At 32.2% G+C, this 19,317-nt stretch overlaps 1 protein-coding gene across 1 annotated transcript in view; it reads left to right on the forward strand.

Annotated features, from left to right (window-relative positions):
* The window catches only part of LOC124374698, a gene marked incomplete at its 3' end in the record, with an annotated part of 42,130 nt that extends 26,530 nt beyond the window's left edge, over positions 1–15,600 (forward strand). The window contains exons 3-5 of the mRNA XM_046832867.1: positions 6,146–6,180; positions 11,204–11,318; positions 15,447–15,600. Of these exons, the coding sequence (XP_046688823.1) occupies positions 6,146–6,180; positions 11,204–11,318; positions 15,447–15,600 (304 nt within the window). The remainder of the gene's footprint in view (positions 1–6,145; positions 6,181–11,203; positions 11,319–15,446) is intronic.
* Positions 15,601–19,317: the final 3,717 nt, after the last annotated feature.

A 19,317-nucleotide genomic window follows, 5' to 3' on the forward strand; every position in this document is an offset into this window, starting at 1 on the left:
GGGGTAGAAAGGGGTAACTTTAAATTTTCAAATTGCAACCTCTATCCTGTGACATGTCCTTTTAAAGGTCAATTTAAAAGAAACAGAGTGGCACAAAGAAAACATCGTTACAACATTTCTAGCAAAAGTTATGGGAAATTAACGCAAAAAAATAATCTGTATCAGAATCATTTTATTGTCGTCCAACAATTACAAAATTGTATTGACAAAGTCAAATATGATATTAAAAATATCACTAAGTAGGCCTACAGAGCCTAAAATAAATACAATCTATATCTATGTTAAAAGTTTAAAATTGTAAGTCACTAAAATTAGCATTAAAAATCTCTCATCTACAGAATAAAATGTTTTTCTCTTGAGCCACTCTGCAACAAACATTCTTAAACCTACCAACAGAAATTGATCTAGCACTTAATGGTAACTTATTGAATAGCCTAGCTCCGGTTATTGCATAGTTCTGTTGAGTTTTACTTAACCTAGCATATTGCACATCAATTGTATTTTTAATTCTAGTGTTGTGTTCATGGTTAAAGTTCTAAGATTGAAAGAGTCGAGATTTTCCTTAACAAAAAACTAAAACTGTGTAATATATATATACATGGAAGTGTAAGTATACCCAGTTCTTCAAAAAATGGCCTACAGGACTCATTGTCACTAATTCCTACTATGCAGCGGATGGCTTTCTTTTGCCACTTAAACACAGTCTTGGCTCCACTAGTGTTGCCCACAGTTTAAAAACCCCATACAGAAGGTGTACATTAAAGAAAGCGTAATATGCACTAATGACAAGATTAAGACTTGTATACAATTTTAGTTTTTTTTAGTAGAAATATTACTCTTGCCAATCTAATACATAAATGGTTTGTATGGATTCCCCAGCTAAGCTTTGAGTCTAAATTGATACCAAGTAGTTTTTACAGACTTATTTACAGAATTACGTAAACTAAAGACAATTTCCTCGGTCTTGTTATTATTCACAGTTAATTTATTAGCAGAGAACCAGAGATAGGAACCTTTCCCTCATATAGACCATAACAACATCATTTAATTTTGAATCTCTGTCTGATGATAACAGAGTAGTATCATCAGCATACAAGACAACCTTACCAGGGGACAAATTTAGGGAGATCATTAATGAAGACAGTAAAACAAGAAGGGGCCCAAGACTGAGCCCTGGGGAACCCCGCTTGCCACCCTCTTAAGTCCTGATCTCTGGTCACCTACTTTGACAAGCTGAAGTCTATTGCTCAAATAAGACATAATCAAAGACAAAGCATTGTTCTCCAGACCATAATATTTCAATTTTTGAATGAGTTCATCATGAGGTACAACGTCAAATGCCTTACTTAAATCCAATAACACAGCAGCTGTTTCTTCCTTATTTTCAAAGCTATTCAATACATAAGAGACAATACTTTCTACAGCTTTAACAGTTGACAGATTTTTCCTAAACCCATACCGAGATGAAGAAATCAATTTATTGTACTCAAAGTAATATTCCAATTGGTTTTTTTCACAATAGTCTCTATTAACTTTGATATAACGGGTTACTAGGGCAATAGGCCGGTAATTGTTTAAATTCATTTTGTCACCCTTCTTATGTATAGGTACTGTTATTGTTATTTTAAGGCACTGTGGATATATTCCATCAGTAAGCACCCAGTTTATCAGCTGTGTTAAAGGATAGATTATAGCATCTAATATTTCCTTTAATACAAAAGTTGGAAATGTCCATAGAGACATCTTCTGATCTGGAATTACTTAACCTATACACAGAACTATATACATCTCTACTATTTACAACTGTCCACTTAAAACTAGATAAGCCAGGGGGTTTAATACCTGACGATTTCAACATATCAACAGAACTTGCTACATCTAAAATATCACAGTTATTTTTTAACACATTAACAAACATTAATAAAAAAGCTATTAAAATCATCAGCTGTTATTGGGATTTGTTTCTTTGGCTTTGTTAGGCACACGACCTGTTTCAGCGTTTATAACTTTCCATGCAGCTTTACATTTATTGTGTGACTCAAAAAATAAACTTTTCATTTGCTCTTTTTTTTAGCTAAAATAATTTCCTGCCTATACATTTTCTTAAGCCTACCATGAATTGCCATGCACTGAGGATCAGTCCTTCCTTTTTCATGACTTAAGTCCAGCAATAGCCTTATTTTCCCTTAGCAAAAGGGAGTGTACCAGTTCAACTTTAAGCTTTTTGACTTATATCTAGGCCTACTATGGTTGGCAAGACTTTTCTTTTTTAGAGGGCATGATTCATTTAAACAATCAGATAAAACTTGCAGAAAAAGTTTGAAAAGCTAACTCAAACATTAGTTACTGTGTTAAAAAAATGCTTATCCCAGGTTACAGATCTTAACCTATGCTTAAGTCTATCTAGACAAGGTTTGCTCAAAAGGCCTATGTGTATCAAATGTACAGTGAATATTTTGAAAAGGTTCAGAAGATGAGGTTAGGTGTTGCATATTATAATTTAAAAAGTAGTGCACAATGGTCAGAAAGATAAGGTTGGATTAATTTCACAGGTGAGTCATTGTGAGGGGTGTAGGTTAGTGATAAAAATTATCAAGACAGGAGGTAAGGCGGGTAGGCTGGAAATTTAAACAGACAAAATCAAGAGATCGTAGTAGAATATTAACAAAGTTTTGCACTTTAGGGTCGTCACTCTTTGGATCCATGTTTATATCGCCAGCAATTATCATCTTGAAATTCCTGTATTTAATTTTAAAAAATCAATAAGATTAGCCAGCTTCTCCGTAAAGATGTCGACTGACGAATCGGGTGTACGATATACAGACACAGTCAGTAAGCGCAAAAGTAGGAAAAACTATCACAGCCACTGTAAGAACAATGCCAATGCCTTGTGCATATGATCACAATGCATGTGTAATATCTTTCAGTAAGACATATAGATATACGTTCGTGAAACTTGTATAAATGGCAATAGCTGAATTTATATTCAATAAACATTGAATGACAAAAAGTACTTGCTCCGCCGGGACTCAAACCCGGATCTCACGTGCCGGGTGAGTGTGCTACCACTATACCACAGATTACTGTGTTTGTGCTATGTAATACTGATTTGATGTGCAAATCTACGTAATTGTACAAAACTGTTGTTAAGAAAGCAGCATCATTAGATAACTTACTGCTACTCTTAGATGAATGTAATTTAAGGTGGAGAGATAAAAAAATTCTACTTTTTGTGTGTTCGGGGGGGGTTATCTTACAGAGTAATGAATTTAATCCATTTTTAACTGTAGGCTACGGTCCCTTATGCTGTATAAAAAATAAATTATAAACATAGTGATCACACAATTCAATGTTCCAGCTATGGGGTGGTTACAATAAATTATACAACAAAATTGTATTCATTATAATTTTTAGTGTGACAGTTAAACCATACGTCAATGATTACTTAACTTTCAATGAATCATAACTGTATCAAGTTTTATTCAATCATAAAGGAATATTCTAAAACTGGTATGTGGTACAATTTATAACAACGTTGCTAACCCAAAGAATACCTTTTGTTTTGAAATAAAGTAAGTTGTTGTTTATTTGCAAAAATCCATTATTCAGCATACCACAAAGGTTTACAAAGTATGTATGTCACTTTAAAATTAATGTTAGAAGAAAAGAAAAAAAATGTTCTTCTTTAATGAACAAAATTACTCTTAAACAACAAAATATTCTCAGTATGGTATGGTATTTAACCATTTTCAGTTGCAAAAGGAAAATTATAAAATAGTTTTCATATCTACCGACTTAATTGTTCTTGGAGAACATCAGAATAATGTATGTGCATTTAAAAAAACAACATTATTCTATTGAAACAAATAAATTACAAAACTTTTGTCTATTTCAAAACTGACGAGAAAAATCTTGTACTATTTTTTAGTTGTCTAATTTAACATTTGAAAAACAGGAATTTTTCCTCAGTTTAATTTGTGACTATTAAATATTTATAAGTGAAATATGTTTTTGTGCCAGATTCACGATCTATAAAATATATATAGATTGCAAAAACATAACACTCAAAGTTTCCAGCAAGTTATGTACAATTTATAAAGAATGTAGTGAACCTCTGCGCAGAGGCAAAAATCGGTCTACTACTCAGGGAAATTCTGACCTTCACTTGTAGGTTTAAAGAGGATTATATCTCATAAAAATCCATGTGGATCCACACAAGACTTGTAACTTTCATAGAAAAGTAAATTACGTATATTTTGTAGTAGTAGCCAGTTATATTTAATCACTTCTTAGTTTGCAACATCCAAGGCTGATATAAACATTACTCATCTTGAACAGATGGAAGGTCAGATATTGCAGTTCAGGGAAATACATTTCAATGAAAATAAAGGAAGGAGAGGTTCCTTTTGTGTGACCTTTGAGATAATCAGAATTTACAGACTACTGTACCATACACTTGTATGTTCTGCTTTAAGATAAGATTTTATTAAGTGTATAAACGAGGAGAAAATCCCAAAACTAGAAGCTTCAAAAAAGAGTTAAAAGAAATTTTGTAAAAAGCGTTAGCTTTAGCAGTTGTATATTTGTTGCGTTTTACGTGTTATAACGATTTTAACTGAAGGAAGGAAGCCGTTCAGCAGATCATATTTTATCCTGTAGTCTGATGGTAGAATGATTTCTGAAACATGTAACTTTTGACTACACCTTATGGTTGTTTTCGGATTTGACGGAGGCAAGAATACCTAATTAATTATCAATCTTCAATCATTGTATTTACTTGTATTATAATATCAAGTAACAAACTTCACAACTTTTTTTAGTTTAATTTTTTTGGCTATATAATTTCATAAAGAGTACAATATTGGAAAAGATACAATTCTACATGAAAAATGTATTATCTAAAGAAATGTATTTCAGGTAAGTAAGGAAAGGAAATATATAACTATGAAATGGGCCAATGAGTAAGTATACAAGCGTCTGCCTTCTCGGGCAGGTGCTGTAGTTATAAACCTTTCAAATAATATAAAGAGGTTGGTCAGCTGACCCAGACTAGATCAGGTAGAGCTGTGCCAAATATATGAACGTGAATGTCTGAACACCCTAGTGATGAGTAAAAACACTGTGTATTGTGTAACATTGACATGTTTCATGCAACATTAGTGTTGTTTCAAACAATCAAGATACAATATTTTAATAAAGGAAAAAGTGAGTATTTATACTTTTGGGATTAATTATCTACATTGTATTTTCATCAAAGTTTACAGATTTCATAAACTGAGTTACAAAGTTTGAATAGATTACATTTTTTCTGAATAAAACTTATCCCCTATTGTTTAGTGCCTATTATAGTTGATCATGTGGAAGAATTTTAACCGTGTGATTTTGTACTTCATTGTGGCAATGCGATTGCAATTAATAACTCAATCAATTCTTGATAAAATATCTCTATGAACAACTTAGGCATTGTATTAATTTTCAGGCATTGTGTTTAACAAATACTTCACAGCTGATGTTCATCAGAAATGCCAAGGAGTAAAAATACAAATTTTTCCTAAATTATCGAAGGTGTAAACTAAAAGAAAATTCCTATTTAATTATGTTCATGAGCAGTCTCTTCTCAAATTGATATCTATTGATATTTTCGTTTACCCGTGTAATGCTACATTACTTATACCTTTTATTTATTACAATTTTAAATTTTGTCCTGATTGTATTTTCTAGACTTTATAGAGGGGGGCTTAGTCATTGAGATGACAATTAGTCAAGTTGAATGACAGTTTTTAGTACACATTTTCTAAAGAATAATGAATCATTTAAATTGCAGTAACTACTGTGAATTTAAAGTTCAAATATTATTTTATAAGTAAATAAATATAGAAATATTGGTTTTTGCATTGACCGCTTTAGAGACGATCTAACTACTATATCAGTTGCATGTATCTTGTTACAGTTACTGCATTGAGTGTGTATTATTTGGTTCATTCACTGTTTCCAGTCTTGTAACTTATTAGATAAGATTTGGAACAGAGAAGTTAACATTTGTTAGTAGCACCAGTTTATCACATTTAATACTTTTTTCAGCATAATTAAGTAATGAATTATATGGGTGTGATCATTTATGTATATATATTTATTTTGTTTTCAGATTTCTTCATGTAATTTGTCCACAAAGGGATTAGAGTAAGTTTTAACTTTAATATTCAAATATTAACTTTATGTTTTAATAATTAGAGAAGTGGTTTTGTCGAAGCAATATTTAGGAGAAATTACAAGAAGAATCACTTGCAGCAAGACTATCATAATACTTTATTGCTTATCTTTTTTTTAAACATTTAAAAGGACCAAAAATTGCTATACTCAGTAGCAGCTGGCAAACAGCTGACTGATCATAATATAATATGCCCTTGGTTCTAGTTGTGTACATCAAGTTAGCTCGACTGGAGTGTACATCAACCGGAGCTAAACTCAATTTTCACATTGAATCAACCCTTCCTACAATAGTTATGTTATGGGTAGAAAACTAGTGAGTTAGCATTTAACCAAAACAATACTTGGAAACAAAACAAGAAATTTAATCGCATGGTTAATTATTAATATATGATTGTAAAGCAGATTCTTTCTCCCTAGTATTTAGATACAATAGTAAAGGTTTCTTTATATAGACTCTCTGGCTTCAAGGAATATACAGAGTCTCTTGATTATGGCTGTTACTAAAGTTGTCCCAGTTCCCTGATGTCTCACAGGGTGATATCATCGTAATCTCCTCTGTAGACTATGCAATAGATAGACAAACCTGTTTAAAAAGTTCAGAATCATCTTATTTCATCTGAAGGTAAAAAAAACAATTTGACGTGGCTCACCAAGTGAGGAAGTAAGTCAGGTGCCTTGCAGAAACTATTGTCTCTTGCCCATCAGGCACACCCACAAGGGCATATTCAGGTTTACTTCTTCCACTAATGGATCATATTCAGGCTTAGCATCAAACAGTGTCACTTTTTCCACTAGTGGATAAAATTTCTGGTTGGTTTCAAGCAACACCACTTCTTCCTCTAGTGTATCATATTCAGGGTTAGTTTCAAGCAACATCACTTCTTCCACTAGTGGACCATATTCCGGGTTGATTTCAAGCAATGTCACTTCTTCCACTAGTATATCATGTTCAGGGTAAGCTTCAAGCAACATAGCCTCTTCCACTAATGGATTCGGGGTTAGCCTCAAATAGTATCACTTCTTCCGCTTGTGGCTCATATTCAGGTATATTTCCAAGAAACGTAACTTTTTTGACATCAGCATCACTTCTTCCACTAATGGATTATATTCCAGGTTAGTTTCAAGAAACGTCACTTCTGCTGTATTAATAAGGTTCAAACAATTATGTAAAGCAGATTGTTTTGAATTTTTATATTGTGTCTATATAGACCCCTCCACACAACAATGAAAACAAGAATTTATTGATGGTTTAGAAAGGCTAATGTCTTATTTATTGAAAGATAATGATAGTACTTTATTTTGAGAAGATTGGAATATAAACTTTCTATATTCAAATGTATGTAATGTTTAAAGTTAAGATTAATGTCTTTTAATCTTAAAAGATATACTCAATTGTGCCACTAGAATTACTGATCATAATGAGTCACTTCTTGACAATGTAACTAATTTAGATTCTGAAATAAATATTATCATACATTTCTTTTATGAACACATCGGATCATGATGCTTACTGTAATTGATAATAATTAAATTAAATTCTAAAAAGCCGGAATTATATCAGATAATAAAAGATTTTTCCAAAAAAAGTTTGAAATTTTAAGAATGGCTTGTGACAGGTAGACTGAAATTGTCTGTCCGTATTCAAGAATGTAAACAACAAATTTGAATCTTTTTCAAACGTTATTCAAGCACATTTTTAATGATCATTTCCTACAAAATTCCCTAATAAATTCCATAAAAATATCAAAGATCTTAGAGCAGAGAATTAAAGGATTTTGCTAGTAGAAATGTTATGTGATTCTTGCTCGAAGCACTAGAGATTCGGCCTTAAAAGCACTATTGAAAGAAGGAAAAATCTTTTCCGTAAGCGTTTTCTGGAAGAAAAGCGTTATATATTTCACATGAAATTGAAAAATCAGATTGTATCCAGAAAACCCTCTAGAATGTTGTGTGTAGAGATAAGTTAGTCAAAATCATAGTCTTCAATTCTTTCTATTAAACGTCTGGGTAATTCATAAAAGTTTTCAGCAATCATTTCTTATTAAATATTGCTGATTTATCACACTATGCCGTACCATTTTTCACTTAATTTTATTCACCATCATACTCCAGCTCATTCTTTATTTTTGTCTATGGTTACTTCTGGTGAAATTGAACAAGCGATCCTTTAACTCTTAAATTAAAGATGTGTTCAGGAACTGATGGAATTTCTAGTTTTCTTCTGAAACAAATTTACAGTCATCAGTGATCCACTGATCCACTAGCTCATCTGTTTAATGTCTCGATTTCTTCTGGAATTTTCCCTGATGTTTACATAACTGCAAGGCTTGTCTCCATATTTAAGTCACAAAAGAAAAGTAGTGTCAACAACTATATAGGCCTTAATTACATTTAAACACATAAAACCAATATTTAATACTTTTATTTATGTGACCCCTTGCTATTATAGAAAGTATTAAATATTGGTTTTATGTGTTTAAATGTAATTAAGTTAACAGTAGCCAATATAAGCTCCATCTTCAACATCTGTAGGCCTGTTGCTCTTTGTACTATGTAAAAGGTGCTGGAGAAAGTTATATATTCATGGTTATTGGGTCATGTAGATAAAAACAATATCCTGATTCAGAATGAATATGGCTTTAGAATAAACCGCTGAACTACTCAAGCAGTTGTGGACTTTTTGCAAGATTTATTATCTCATTTTAAGCGGTGCGATCCAGCCCTGGGGATATTCTGTGATCTTTCGAAGGTATTCAATATAGTTGATCATGGCATCCTCTATGAAAAACTGAAGAATTATGGTATAGTGGCACTGCCCTGGATCGGTTTCGATCATACCTTTCCAACCAGCTGCAATTTGTAGAGGATTCAAAGATTCGATCAGAACACACAGTATGCAGATATGGGGTTCCCCAAGGCAGTATCCTTGGACCTTTGATTTTCATTGTCTACATAAATGATCTTGTAGTACAGTATATCTTTCTTTGTCAAAGCCTATATTTTATGCAGATGACATAACCTTGCTTTTTGGAGGTCCACATATCAATTTACAGGACAGAGTCAAGGAAACAGTACAATCGCTCATAAGCTGGTTATCTTATAACAATCTTCAGTTGAATCTGAATAAGTCCTGTTTGATGCAACATCTGACTCTGTAGTTCTGTTAAATTTGTCTGTGTAACTGTGGATAGTGGGTTATCTTGGTCTTCCCATCTCTAATCTTTGTAGTAGCATCTGTTACGCACTTAGGACATTAACACTCATTAAGATCTCAATTTGTTACTCATGGTCTATTATGGTTGTTTTTATCCATCATATGTCTTATTGAATTAAGTCTGGGGTTGTTCTCCACAGGCTTCCAAGGTCTTCTTGGTCCAGAAAAGAGCCATTACGTATCTTTAATGGCTTACCCCCTACTACATGAAGGTGTCTTCCGTTCACTAAACCTTCCCACCTTACCTTCAATATTTATCTACAAATCAATACTGTTGACGATGGGCTGTCCTAAAAATATCCATCTGATATCTGACTAGGCACAGGAATGACCTGCGCACTCCTAGTCATCACCTCACTCTCTCCAAAAGAAACCTTGTTTTTCACTGGTCCTTTTTCTTTAACAAACTTCCATCTGAAATAAAAAGGTGCTGTGAAAGGCTGAATGTAAAGGGCTTTTGTTAATTTCGGAGAAAATTTTAGTTGATAGGAAGTTTTGTAATGTACAGGAATTCCTGTCTGCCAAAGTTCTGAAGGTTATATTTATATGATTCCTAACTTATTTATAAGCTATGTGATATTAAGTTTATATATAAATTCATTGACATATACAAAATGTATGTATTTATTATTCATGAAATAAAGATGTCTGTCTAGAAATATGTAATTGGTACTTAAATAGAATCACAAATGCCATCACCCATGTATGTAGGTAACAGTCAGAAGACATGTCAGTGATACACATGTAAATTCGTAATTTCATATTTGGCATTTATTTAGCCTATTGAACAGAAATGAACATAATTTATCCGTATATAAAAAAATTTTTGTCATGAAGTTTGTTTACGTTAAGCTCCGAAACCATGGAACTGATTTCAATTACATTTTATAGAGATGTATTGTTTTGGTGCAACTTAAAATGTAGTTTTTATCTCAATTTATAAACGTTAATTTTTTTTATTGCAAATTTTCAGTTTTTTTATAGATAAAAGGTTGAATTCACTTCTAGAGCCTGTTAAATGTAATAAACTGTTCTGTGTAAACATAGTTTTATGGCAGTACAACCATATGGTTTAATTAATTTAACCACAATTTTCAATTTTTTTACATTTATAGTCTTGAAAGCATAAAGTAAGCTTGATAGTAAAATCAGTTCTCATATCAACATTTTGTGCAACGGCTGTTTAGCATAGAGTAAGAAAACATCCAGATAAGAAAATTACAAACTTTAATAAAAATATACTTTTAACTGTACAGTTTAGAAAATGTGAAGTATACAATGCCTGGTCAGTTGTAATGTAGATGTAAAAGACAATGTTACGATCTAACTTTTACTATACACTTAAAAAGTCCGTCATAAAACCCATCTTAATTATCTATTGACAGAAGTAGGTTTCTCTGTCCTGTGTATGTACAGTATATATATTTTCTTGATCGGATAACCAGGAAAAAATCAACTATGGACCAAAAATGCATAATTAATTAACCACTAAGTTAAAAGACCAGACAATGTCTGTTTTGCGGTTTAGATTTAGAAAAATCCATGTTTGTGTCATGGCCAATTACATCTTGCATACTCACGTTTGGTAAACCATCTAATTTATTAGCAAAAGACAGGCAACTAAAAATATGGTGCACTTAATTGAATTTTAAATAGTTTGAAGTGAGAATCAACCTTTTCATACCTGATTGATGTAATTTAATTCATATATATGTAAACAATAAAGAATTCTGATATTATTTTGATATGACAGTGGTCTGATAGTTGTTACTGTTACAGCCAAGTAGAGGGCCTCCGGCAGGAGTTGGAGGATGTCAAAAAGCAGTTGTCAGAAAAGGAGAAACTAGTTGCCAAGTACCAGAACCGCATCATAGAGCTAAGAGGGAGCATTGAGGTAAGATGCACTATTTTTTGCACATTTAGACATTTTTTCGTTCCGGTGTATTCCCTTTTGTTAAAATTGTGATATTTATTGACAATTAATCACAGAAAGTAGACTTTTTTATAGCCTAGGAGAGGCAAGATCAAAACATCTGAAAATAAAGGTTGGTAATCTGTCAGTTAGTGACTTTCCTGCTTGTCGGGAAAAAAATGTAACTCTGTTTAATTTGTTATCACACAAAGAACAATATTGATTGATGTGACGTATTTTCCAAAAAAAATAATAACAGTTGTCCTCCACTTTCTGAAAAATGAATTTACAGAAACTTGTCCTCCACAACATTTTCTGTCCCGTTTACGAATGTTATAAATAAATTTGTATTACAGTATTCCCTCTGTAATCTGGTATTTTTACTCAGGAAGTCGAGTTACTACTTGTTGTACAAGGCAGAAACTCATTGTTTGCCCTCAGTCAGTGTGTTCCATAACAGTGTAGTGAATGTATACACATTCGTGTTCGCTTCCTAATTGCCTACATTTCATTAGTGTTAATTGTACTGGGTCGTTTGTTGCCTCACGTGGTGCTGTCAGTAAGAAATGGGTCGGATTTGTCTGCTATGAACTCTAAGGATATTGTAGGATGAAACCCCACGTGTTTGGATAGCATGTGTAGTCATCTAGCCCCATGTTGGTGGTGTCAGTTTTAAAAGGTGTTGAATCTGTCTGATGAGTCCCACAATTGTTGGATTCAAATATGAAAGAATATGAGGTCCAATGTCATTAAATAGAAAGTCTCATATTTGATAACATTCCTTGGCCATTTAACATGGGAGTTCATGTTATTCACTGTGATGTAAGTTAATTAATATTTCACTTTAACTCTGGTGAAGTCCAATTGAATTCAAAACCCATCTATTCTGCTTGAAATTCATATGCAAAGTTTGCATATTCCACAAGAGTTCAATCATCTATAATAATATACTCACCTTTACTCTTTTGTTGATTATTTAAATATTCAATCTTCCTTCGATACTTTCAAGGTGCACTAATACTTTTTCACTTTGAGAAAAGACAAATTTTTATTACAATTTGCTGCGGATCTGCCTCACGTTGGCTGCGTCAATCTGCTGCGTATCGGTTTTCTAGTGTTGTTGACGCCTCATGTAGTTGTGCGCCATTTTGTTACGAGTCCCACGTTGCTGTACCATTTTGCTCCGGATGGTGTTGGTCGCCATCTCGCTCAAAATCTGCCCAAAGTCTCTAGCTTCTATTTCCATTTGATGGATTATAAGATTGGCTTCCAAAAGATATAACCTTTTATCTGAAAAATGTGTATAAACATACTTATAGTATGAATTTTAAACGTGAAATCGTATAAGTATCTGTAAATACATTATTTATCCGCTGCAGTAATAAAAAATATTAAGAAATTGTCATTTATATTCTTGTAGAATATATTATTCATACAAACGCACTAACTATATTATCTGGTAAGCTTTTATTAGTGATTTTCTGTTTGTTGATCACAGAGCACCTAACCTGTGTGCATAGACACAGCAGACAACATGAATATAGACATTGAAAATATGATCAATATTTTTCAAAACCATAATAGTTTGTTAATTGGTTGTATATCTATGAGCTCCAATATACTAACATAATCTAGTTTTGAGAACTAAGATAATTTGTTAATGCGGATGTAGATCTACAGGTGTTCTGTAAAAGTGTTCCAATACTTTGGGATTTTGTTTTACACATAAAAATTAGCAAAAAAGTTCATATGAAGTTATGCTCTAAAACCCTGCGTATCGGTTTTCTAGTGTTGTTGACGCCTCATGTAGTTGTGCGCCATTTTGTTACGAGTCCCACGTTACTGTACCATTTTGCTCCAGATGGTGTTGGTCGCCATCTCGCTCAAAATCTGCCCAAAGCTAGCTGCGTCCCCTTGGTACTACTTGAAACTCTGCCACCTTCCAGATAAACAGTTTGCTGTCCCAATCCTCTCCCAATCACTATTCAAAATGTGCTCCCTCTCATTGGTTATGTAAATTACTTCGTGTTGGCTAACTCATACTATTCCAAGTTAATACCAAATTACTATCAAATTTGAATGTCTGTGGTGTTGTCACCAACAACAAGTCTATATCTATCTCAGGTTTTTAAATAGGTTGAGTAGTGGTTAAAAAATTCAATATCACTCCATTAAAGTTCCTATCACACTTCTTTATAAATGGGATACTCAAATAAAAGTCAAACCAAATGACCTTGACGTTAATTTATTCCATATTACACTGTCCATACATATATAATTCCACTCATCTTGCTTTGATAACTTAAGAATCTAACATAATATCCCATCCTTCATTAAAATTTCAATACACCATAATACAGTTTCCTATTAATTTCATCACTACTATCCCAGGAGGATTCACATGAACACAACCTCCTTGCTTCAAGTCTGGAAAGAGAAGAAGGAATCTCCGTATAAAACTACACATACCGATTCAAAGCAATACTCATCCCCTCTCCCGTTCAAATCAGCGTCTTCACGATTAAATATAATTTGATTCTTTTCTTATAATTGTCGAAATTTATCACGTTCACTATAATTAATCAATTTAAGTCTTTCTATTTTCTTTTTATTATTTTTTCAAAGCTTTTTTATTTAAATTTTTAGCAACATGTGCTTTATGACATCATCAATATACAAGTCATTTATCCCACAATTGGCTTTTCTGCGTAATTCTATTTAGTTCTTTTGTAAAACACGAATTTTGGTTATGTTTACTTCATTTTAATTAATTAAATCTTTTTCCCGTATAAAGTTTAATATATTTCTTCGAATATTCAAATGTCGTAATTTGACCTGTTACAAATTAATTAATTTTTCAGGCTGTTCAATTTCATAAATACTACAATAGTTTAATTTAAAAATACAATTCTTTAAAATAAAAATATAATTATCACGTTACATTACATAAATGTACAGACATTCATTCTTCATTTTACTAAGAACCTTGTATTTTTATACATGTACTCTGTTAACCATTTCTGGATGTATAACCAGTTTCTGCTATAATTTTATCAGCATCTCCTCTCGACCAACTTCACTTTACAGATAAACATCACCACACCTTTGTATGTGAGATGCGCATTTGGCATTTTAAGTCAAACTGTGGTTGCTTTCATCTGTTTTTTTTTCTGTTGTGAAAAGTAATACTGTTATATAACAATGAACTTCAAGTAAGTTAACAGCTTGTAACATTCTTGTGATTCCTCATGATACTTGTGACACATTAAAAACTCTGGAAATTCCAAGATTGGATGATTAACCCTTTGAGTGCCAAGTATTTATTGAGTGGGTGTACTGAAAAATGCCTGGTTTTTTTCTAGCGGGTGCAATTAAAAGTGCCAGCCCTTTTGAAGGCATTTGCAAGGTTTCAGTAAAAAAATTCACTGTTTGATTATTTAATAAGCTATCAACATTCTGTTTTTGTAAATTTTCTTTGAAAACTAAGGCTAATTAACATAAAATAACAAAGTTACCATAAAATTAAATTTAGGAATATCAAAAATGGACTTACTTCAAAACATTCCAGAATTTTATTTAAATTTCATTTTTCAACCTAATTATCATTACCAAAAAATCATATCCTTTTCTTTGTCCATATCACTGGAAAGGGTATTCAATTGTGTATAAATCTTGAAAAATGTATATCATTATCTTCAATAATGAGTGAGTTATACAACATTTAAGAAACTAATGTCACATTGTTTTCCGGTAGCCATATCAACCAAAAATGTTTATATGTGAGTTTTAAATTGATTTTTCGTTAAAATAAATTGATTGGAAGTGTACTATAACAATTTATTTTGAAAAGAACAGTTGTTCACAAACAATTTAATATAAATATTAGTTTTAAAAATATAAAATTTTTGATTTGTAGTGATTTTTTCCCGAAGGTTCGGTAAAATCGGACGTTGGCATTTCAAAGGGTTAAAGAGCTACTGTATTACTAAGGACTCAAATAGTATAAATAAGTAGATATTGTTTTACCTTTAAAAATTGCATTCAATTTTCTATAGAGTAACATCATTTTTGGTTGTGAAACAAATGTACAAAAAATTTGTTAATTTACAGAAGGACAGATCTTCTGACGAACAAGTATTTGTCCAGAGAAATGTCGTCAGTGAACTTCGTGAATTTAATTTCGACCAGGAACAGCAATCTCATTCATCAGTTAAAAAAGAAGTGAGTTTTCTTCAAAACTGTATTTTTAACAGACATTTCTACTGTATATTGGTTGCACTTTCATGATTAGGCAGTTGAGCATCATTGTTAACATTTTTTTCTTACTTAGTTTAAGACTTTAATCCTTTTGAAATCTGATGATGTACACAGGTTACTCTGAAATTTATCAAAAGGATAAAGAACAAAATCTATTATTTGGTCTGTGTAGAAAAAGACCACCTCTTTACAAGAAAATGTGTTGTTTTATTGATCTGTGGAGAATAATTTCTTTGTAAAGGTAAATTGTTATAAGCTTTCTCTCGTCTTGGTTTAATTATATTGTCCTATTTTTTATGTAAAAGAAAATTTGTATTAAAGGTGGGTTAGTAAAAAAAAATTCAATTCTGACAACCGATACCAAAATTGACGTTCGATTCTGAATTTGAAACCTATTCCTGTGTTGTGAAGCTGAACTAAGTGTACTATATTTATTAGGCCGATTCTAAAACAATTGTATCAAAACTTTAAACTTGTATAGATCCAGAACCCACCTAACTATTAACTGCACAATAATACAACACTTGCTTAAATATAACAACAACTTTACAATGTGCCATATTTAACTCATTTGTGATGTTTTTACAATACAGTACTGTTTTTACAACACTGTAGTTAATCTACTTTGTTAGTGGAAATATAACATAACATTACTTAATAAATATTAATAATATGATTAAGTATTGCAAGTTTTAGATTGTAACTGTATTGTTCAGTTCCAAAATTTTTAAAATCATTTCCGTATTCTCGAATCCCAATGTCTTTTTTTAACCTGAGTTAAATTTAACTAAAATTGTCATCAAATCGACTTCTGACATTTTTAAACCTTTGGAGACCGCCCGATAAAACAAAAATAGTTTTCAAGAAAAAGGTTCAGGGAAATGGCTATATTTTAAGAACTAAGTCATATACTCTAGCTTCTATTTCCATTTGATGGATTATAAGATTGGCTTCCAAAAGATATGACCTTTTATCTGAAAAATGTGTATAAACATACTTATAGTATGAATTTTAAACGTGAAATCGTATAAATATCTGTAAATACATTATTTATATCCGCTGCAGTAATACAAAATATTAAGAAATTGTCATTTATATTCTTGTAGAGTATATTATTCATACAACCGCACAAACTATGTTATGTGGTAAGCTACTTATTAGTGATTTTCTGTTTGTTGATCACAGAGCACCTAACCTGTGTGCATAGACACAGCAGACAACATGAATATAGACATTGAAAATATGATCAATATTTTTCAAAACCATAATAGTTTGTTAATTGGTTGTATATCTATGAGCTCCAATATACTAACATAATCTAGTTTTGAGAACTAAGATAATTTGTTAATGCGGATGTAGATCTACAGGTGTTCTGTAAAAGTGTTCCAATACTTTGGGATTTTGTTTTACACATAAAAATGAGCAAAAAAGTTCATATGAAGTTATGCTCTAAAACCTTTAGTTTTCCGTCTATCTGTATATGATTTTTATTTTAAAACTTAAATCTTTTGAACGTGTTTAAGATAAAGTTATGAAACTTGAGAATTGCATTAAACTTTTATAGACCTTTTTGAAAATAAAATATGAACAAAATCCTTTTACCCGTTTCAAAATGTTTCTATTTAAAAGTCAAATAATACAAAACCGTTATAATTATAAAAAATGTATAGGATACCAACTATTTAGCCATTTTTTATACCAATCCTAACGGTACCTTTTCAAAATAAATCCGTCAACGAATAAGCGAGCACAATCACTTTATAGGTATGCTTGCACAAGCCGTGAGAATTTCTAGAATTCCTGTCCAATGTTCATCAGTAAATCAATGTGCCGACATGGATTATAATTAGTTGAATTCTCTTAATAAAACAATTAAGGTTTTATTTAATTTTACTAATGAGTGTAGTATGATTACATTTTTGCGAAAGAAAAATAAACAGAAGATGAATAAATGGAAATCTTTGACAAGTTGGCCCTTTTTCGTGTGAATGACAAAGTTAGCTGTTTGATTCAGTTCTATTCTGCATGTCTTAAATAAACATATGTAAGTACTCAAAACTAAATGTTTCTTAGTAATAAAGTTGTATACACTACATTTGCACATATAATATATAAAAATTTTGTATATCCAATTATTTTTTTATGATGCAGGGTGGCACAGAGCTGATAGGCGTATTTTAAATTTTAATATAGTGCTGACATGAAGCTTGTTGTGGTTTGTAGTAAGGTCAAACAGTTACTATGGAAAAATAAGCATTAAAACCTGTCATATCTGGCCTATGTAGTGACAGAGTAAAATATATAAAATTCTTTGAAACAAAAGTAGTTGCAAAAACTCCCTACTATTATCCAAGGGTAATAAGAAAAACTTTTGAAGAGTGAAAATAACTTCAACAAAAAAAACCGGGAAATTGTCTAAAAGATAGCAACCTGTGATACAGAAGCCATATTGATAATAACTGATCGATGATTGGCTAAGCTTCAGCCAATCACAATAAACCTCCGCTCTTCAACTCGTCTGTACAGACAACTGCTGACTATTGGCAGTTTCGATTAAACATCTGTTTGACTGGATTGCTCTCCACAACGAGGCTGAAATATCTCAAGAAGTTAACTGTGTGAGCAATGTCTCAACGCAGCGTGAACCAGAAGACTGATTATAGTAATGCGCTACCAATATTTTCGGTTTGCTTTTTGAAGGCATTACAGAATTCAAAAACTGTTGATTACTGGGCTGAAACTGTTTCACATTATATTTTTGTTAATGATACGATTAAATTGATAATACATTAAATGATCATTATAATTTAAATTTTAGCTTTATCTGATGCATTAGATATTGTTAGTTATTATTGGTTACTTAATGTTATGTTAAATAAAACACAATTCACAAACGTATAGGAACAACTTTATTCGAGCAAAACTGAATATTCAATAATGTTTCATATTTAAACTTTAGATCTTGAATAATCAAAAAAGTAAAAAATTAACCACCACATCATCTCAGAATGTTCTAATACACATTTGTAAGTTGACACAACAGCAATCAATCACAATTTAGCCAATATCGGGTCCATAAGGTGATGATTTTACAAACAGGATGTATTTACAGAATAAATTCTGACTCTGAATAGTGTCATATATTCAGATGTCATGTACTTAAATTAGTTCCACTAAACATCCACTAACAAGTTCCATTTCTAGAATTATGGTACATTGAGTACTATTTATCTACGAGTTGTAGTTTTTTTTTTTTTTTTTTTTTTTTACGTAGGGGGAATGCATTTGTGCACGGAGTGTGGGACTCCCTTGCGGGACTACCCACTAAAACCCCCTACGGCCCACGGAGGGGCCCCCAGGCCGGAACCCTTTCGGATGACATCTTGCCTGGTCCGTGTGTCTTATGTCCCAACCAGGACAAAACTACTTGTTTCGGAAGCTAGGGGTCAGCCAGGCATCCGTCTTCACGCTTCTGATGAAGGATCGCATGTACATGAGTGGTGACTGCATTCCAGGTGTCCTCACTCTGCAGCATCATCTCCACAATGGTCTCTGCCGTAACATCGCCAACTTTAGTGGCGAGCGTTCGCCTGGCCTCGGGTGAAGCGCCCGCAAGCGAAGAAGGTGTGATGAACATCATCATCTTCCTCCGGGCAGTAAGCACACCGAGGCGACCTGACTTTTCCCATCCTGTAGAGGTACTTCCTAAAGTAACCGTGCCCCG

Source organism: Homalodisca vitripennis, unplaced genomic scaffold (assembly GCF_021130785.1).
Source record: "Homalodisca vitripennis isolate AUS2020 unplaced genomic scaffold, UT_GWSS_2.1 ScUCBcl_9551;HRSCAF=18076, whole genome shotgun sequence".
NCBI classification, from domain to species: Eukaryota; Metazoa; Arthropoda; class Insecta; order Hemiptera; family Cicadellidae; genus Homalodisca; species Homalodisca vitripennis.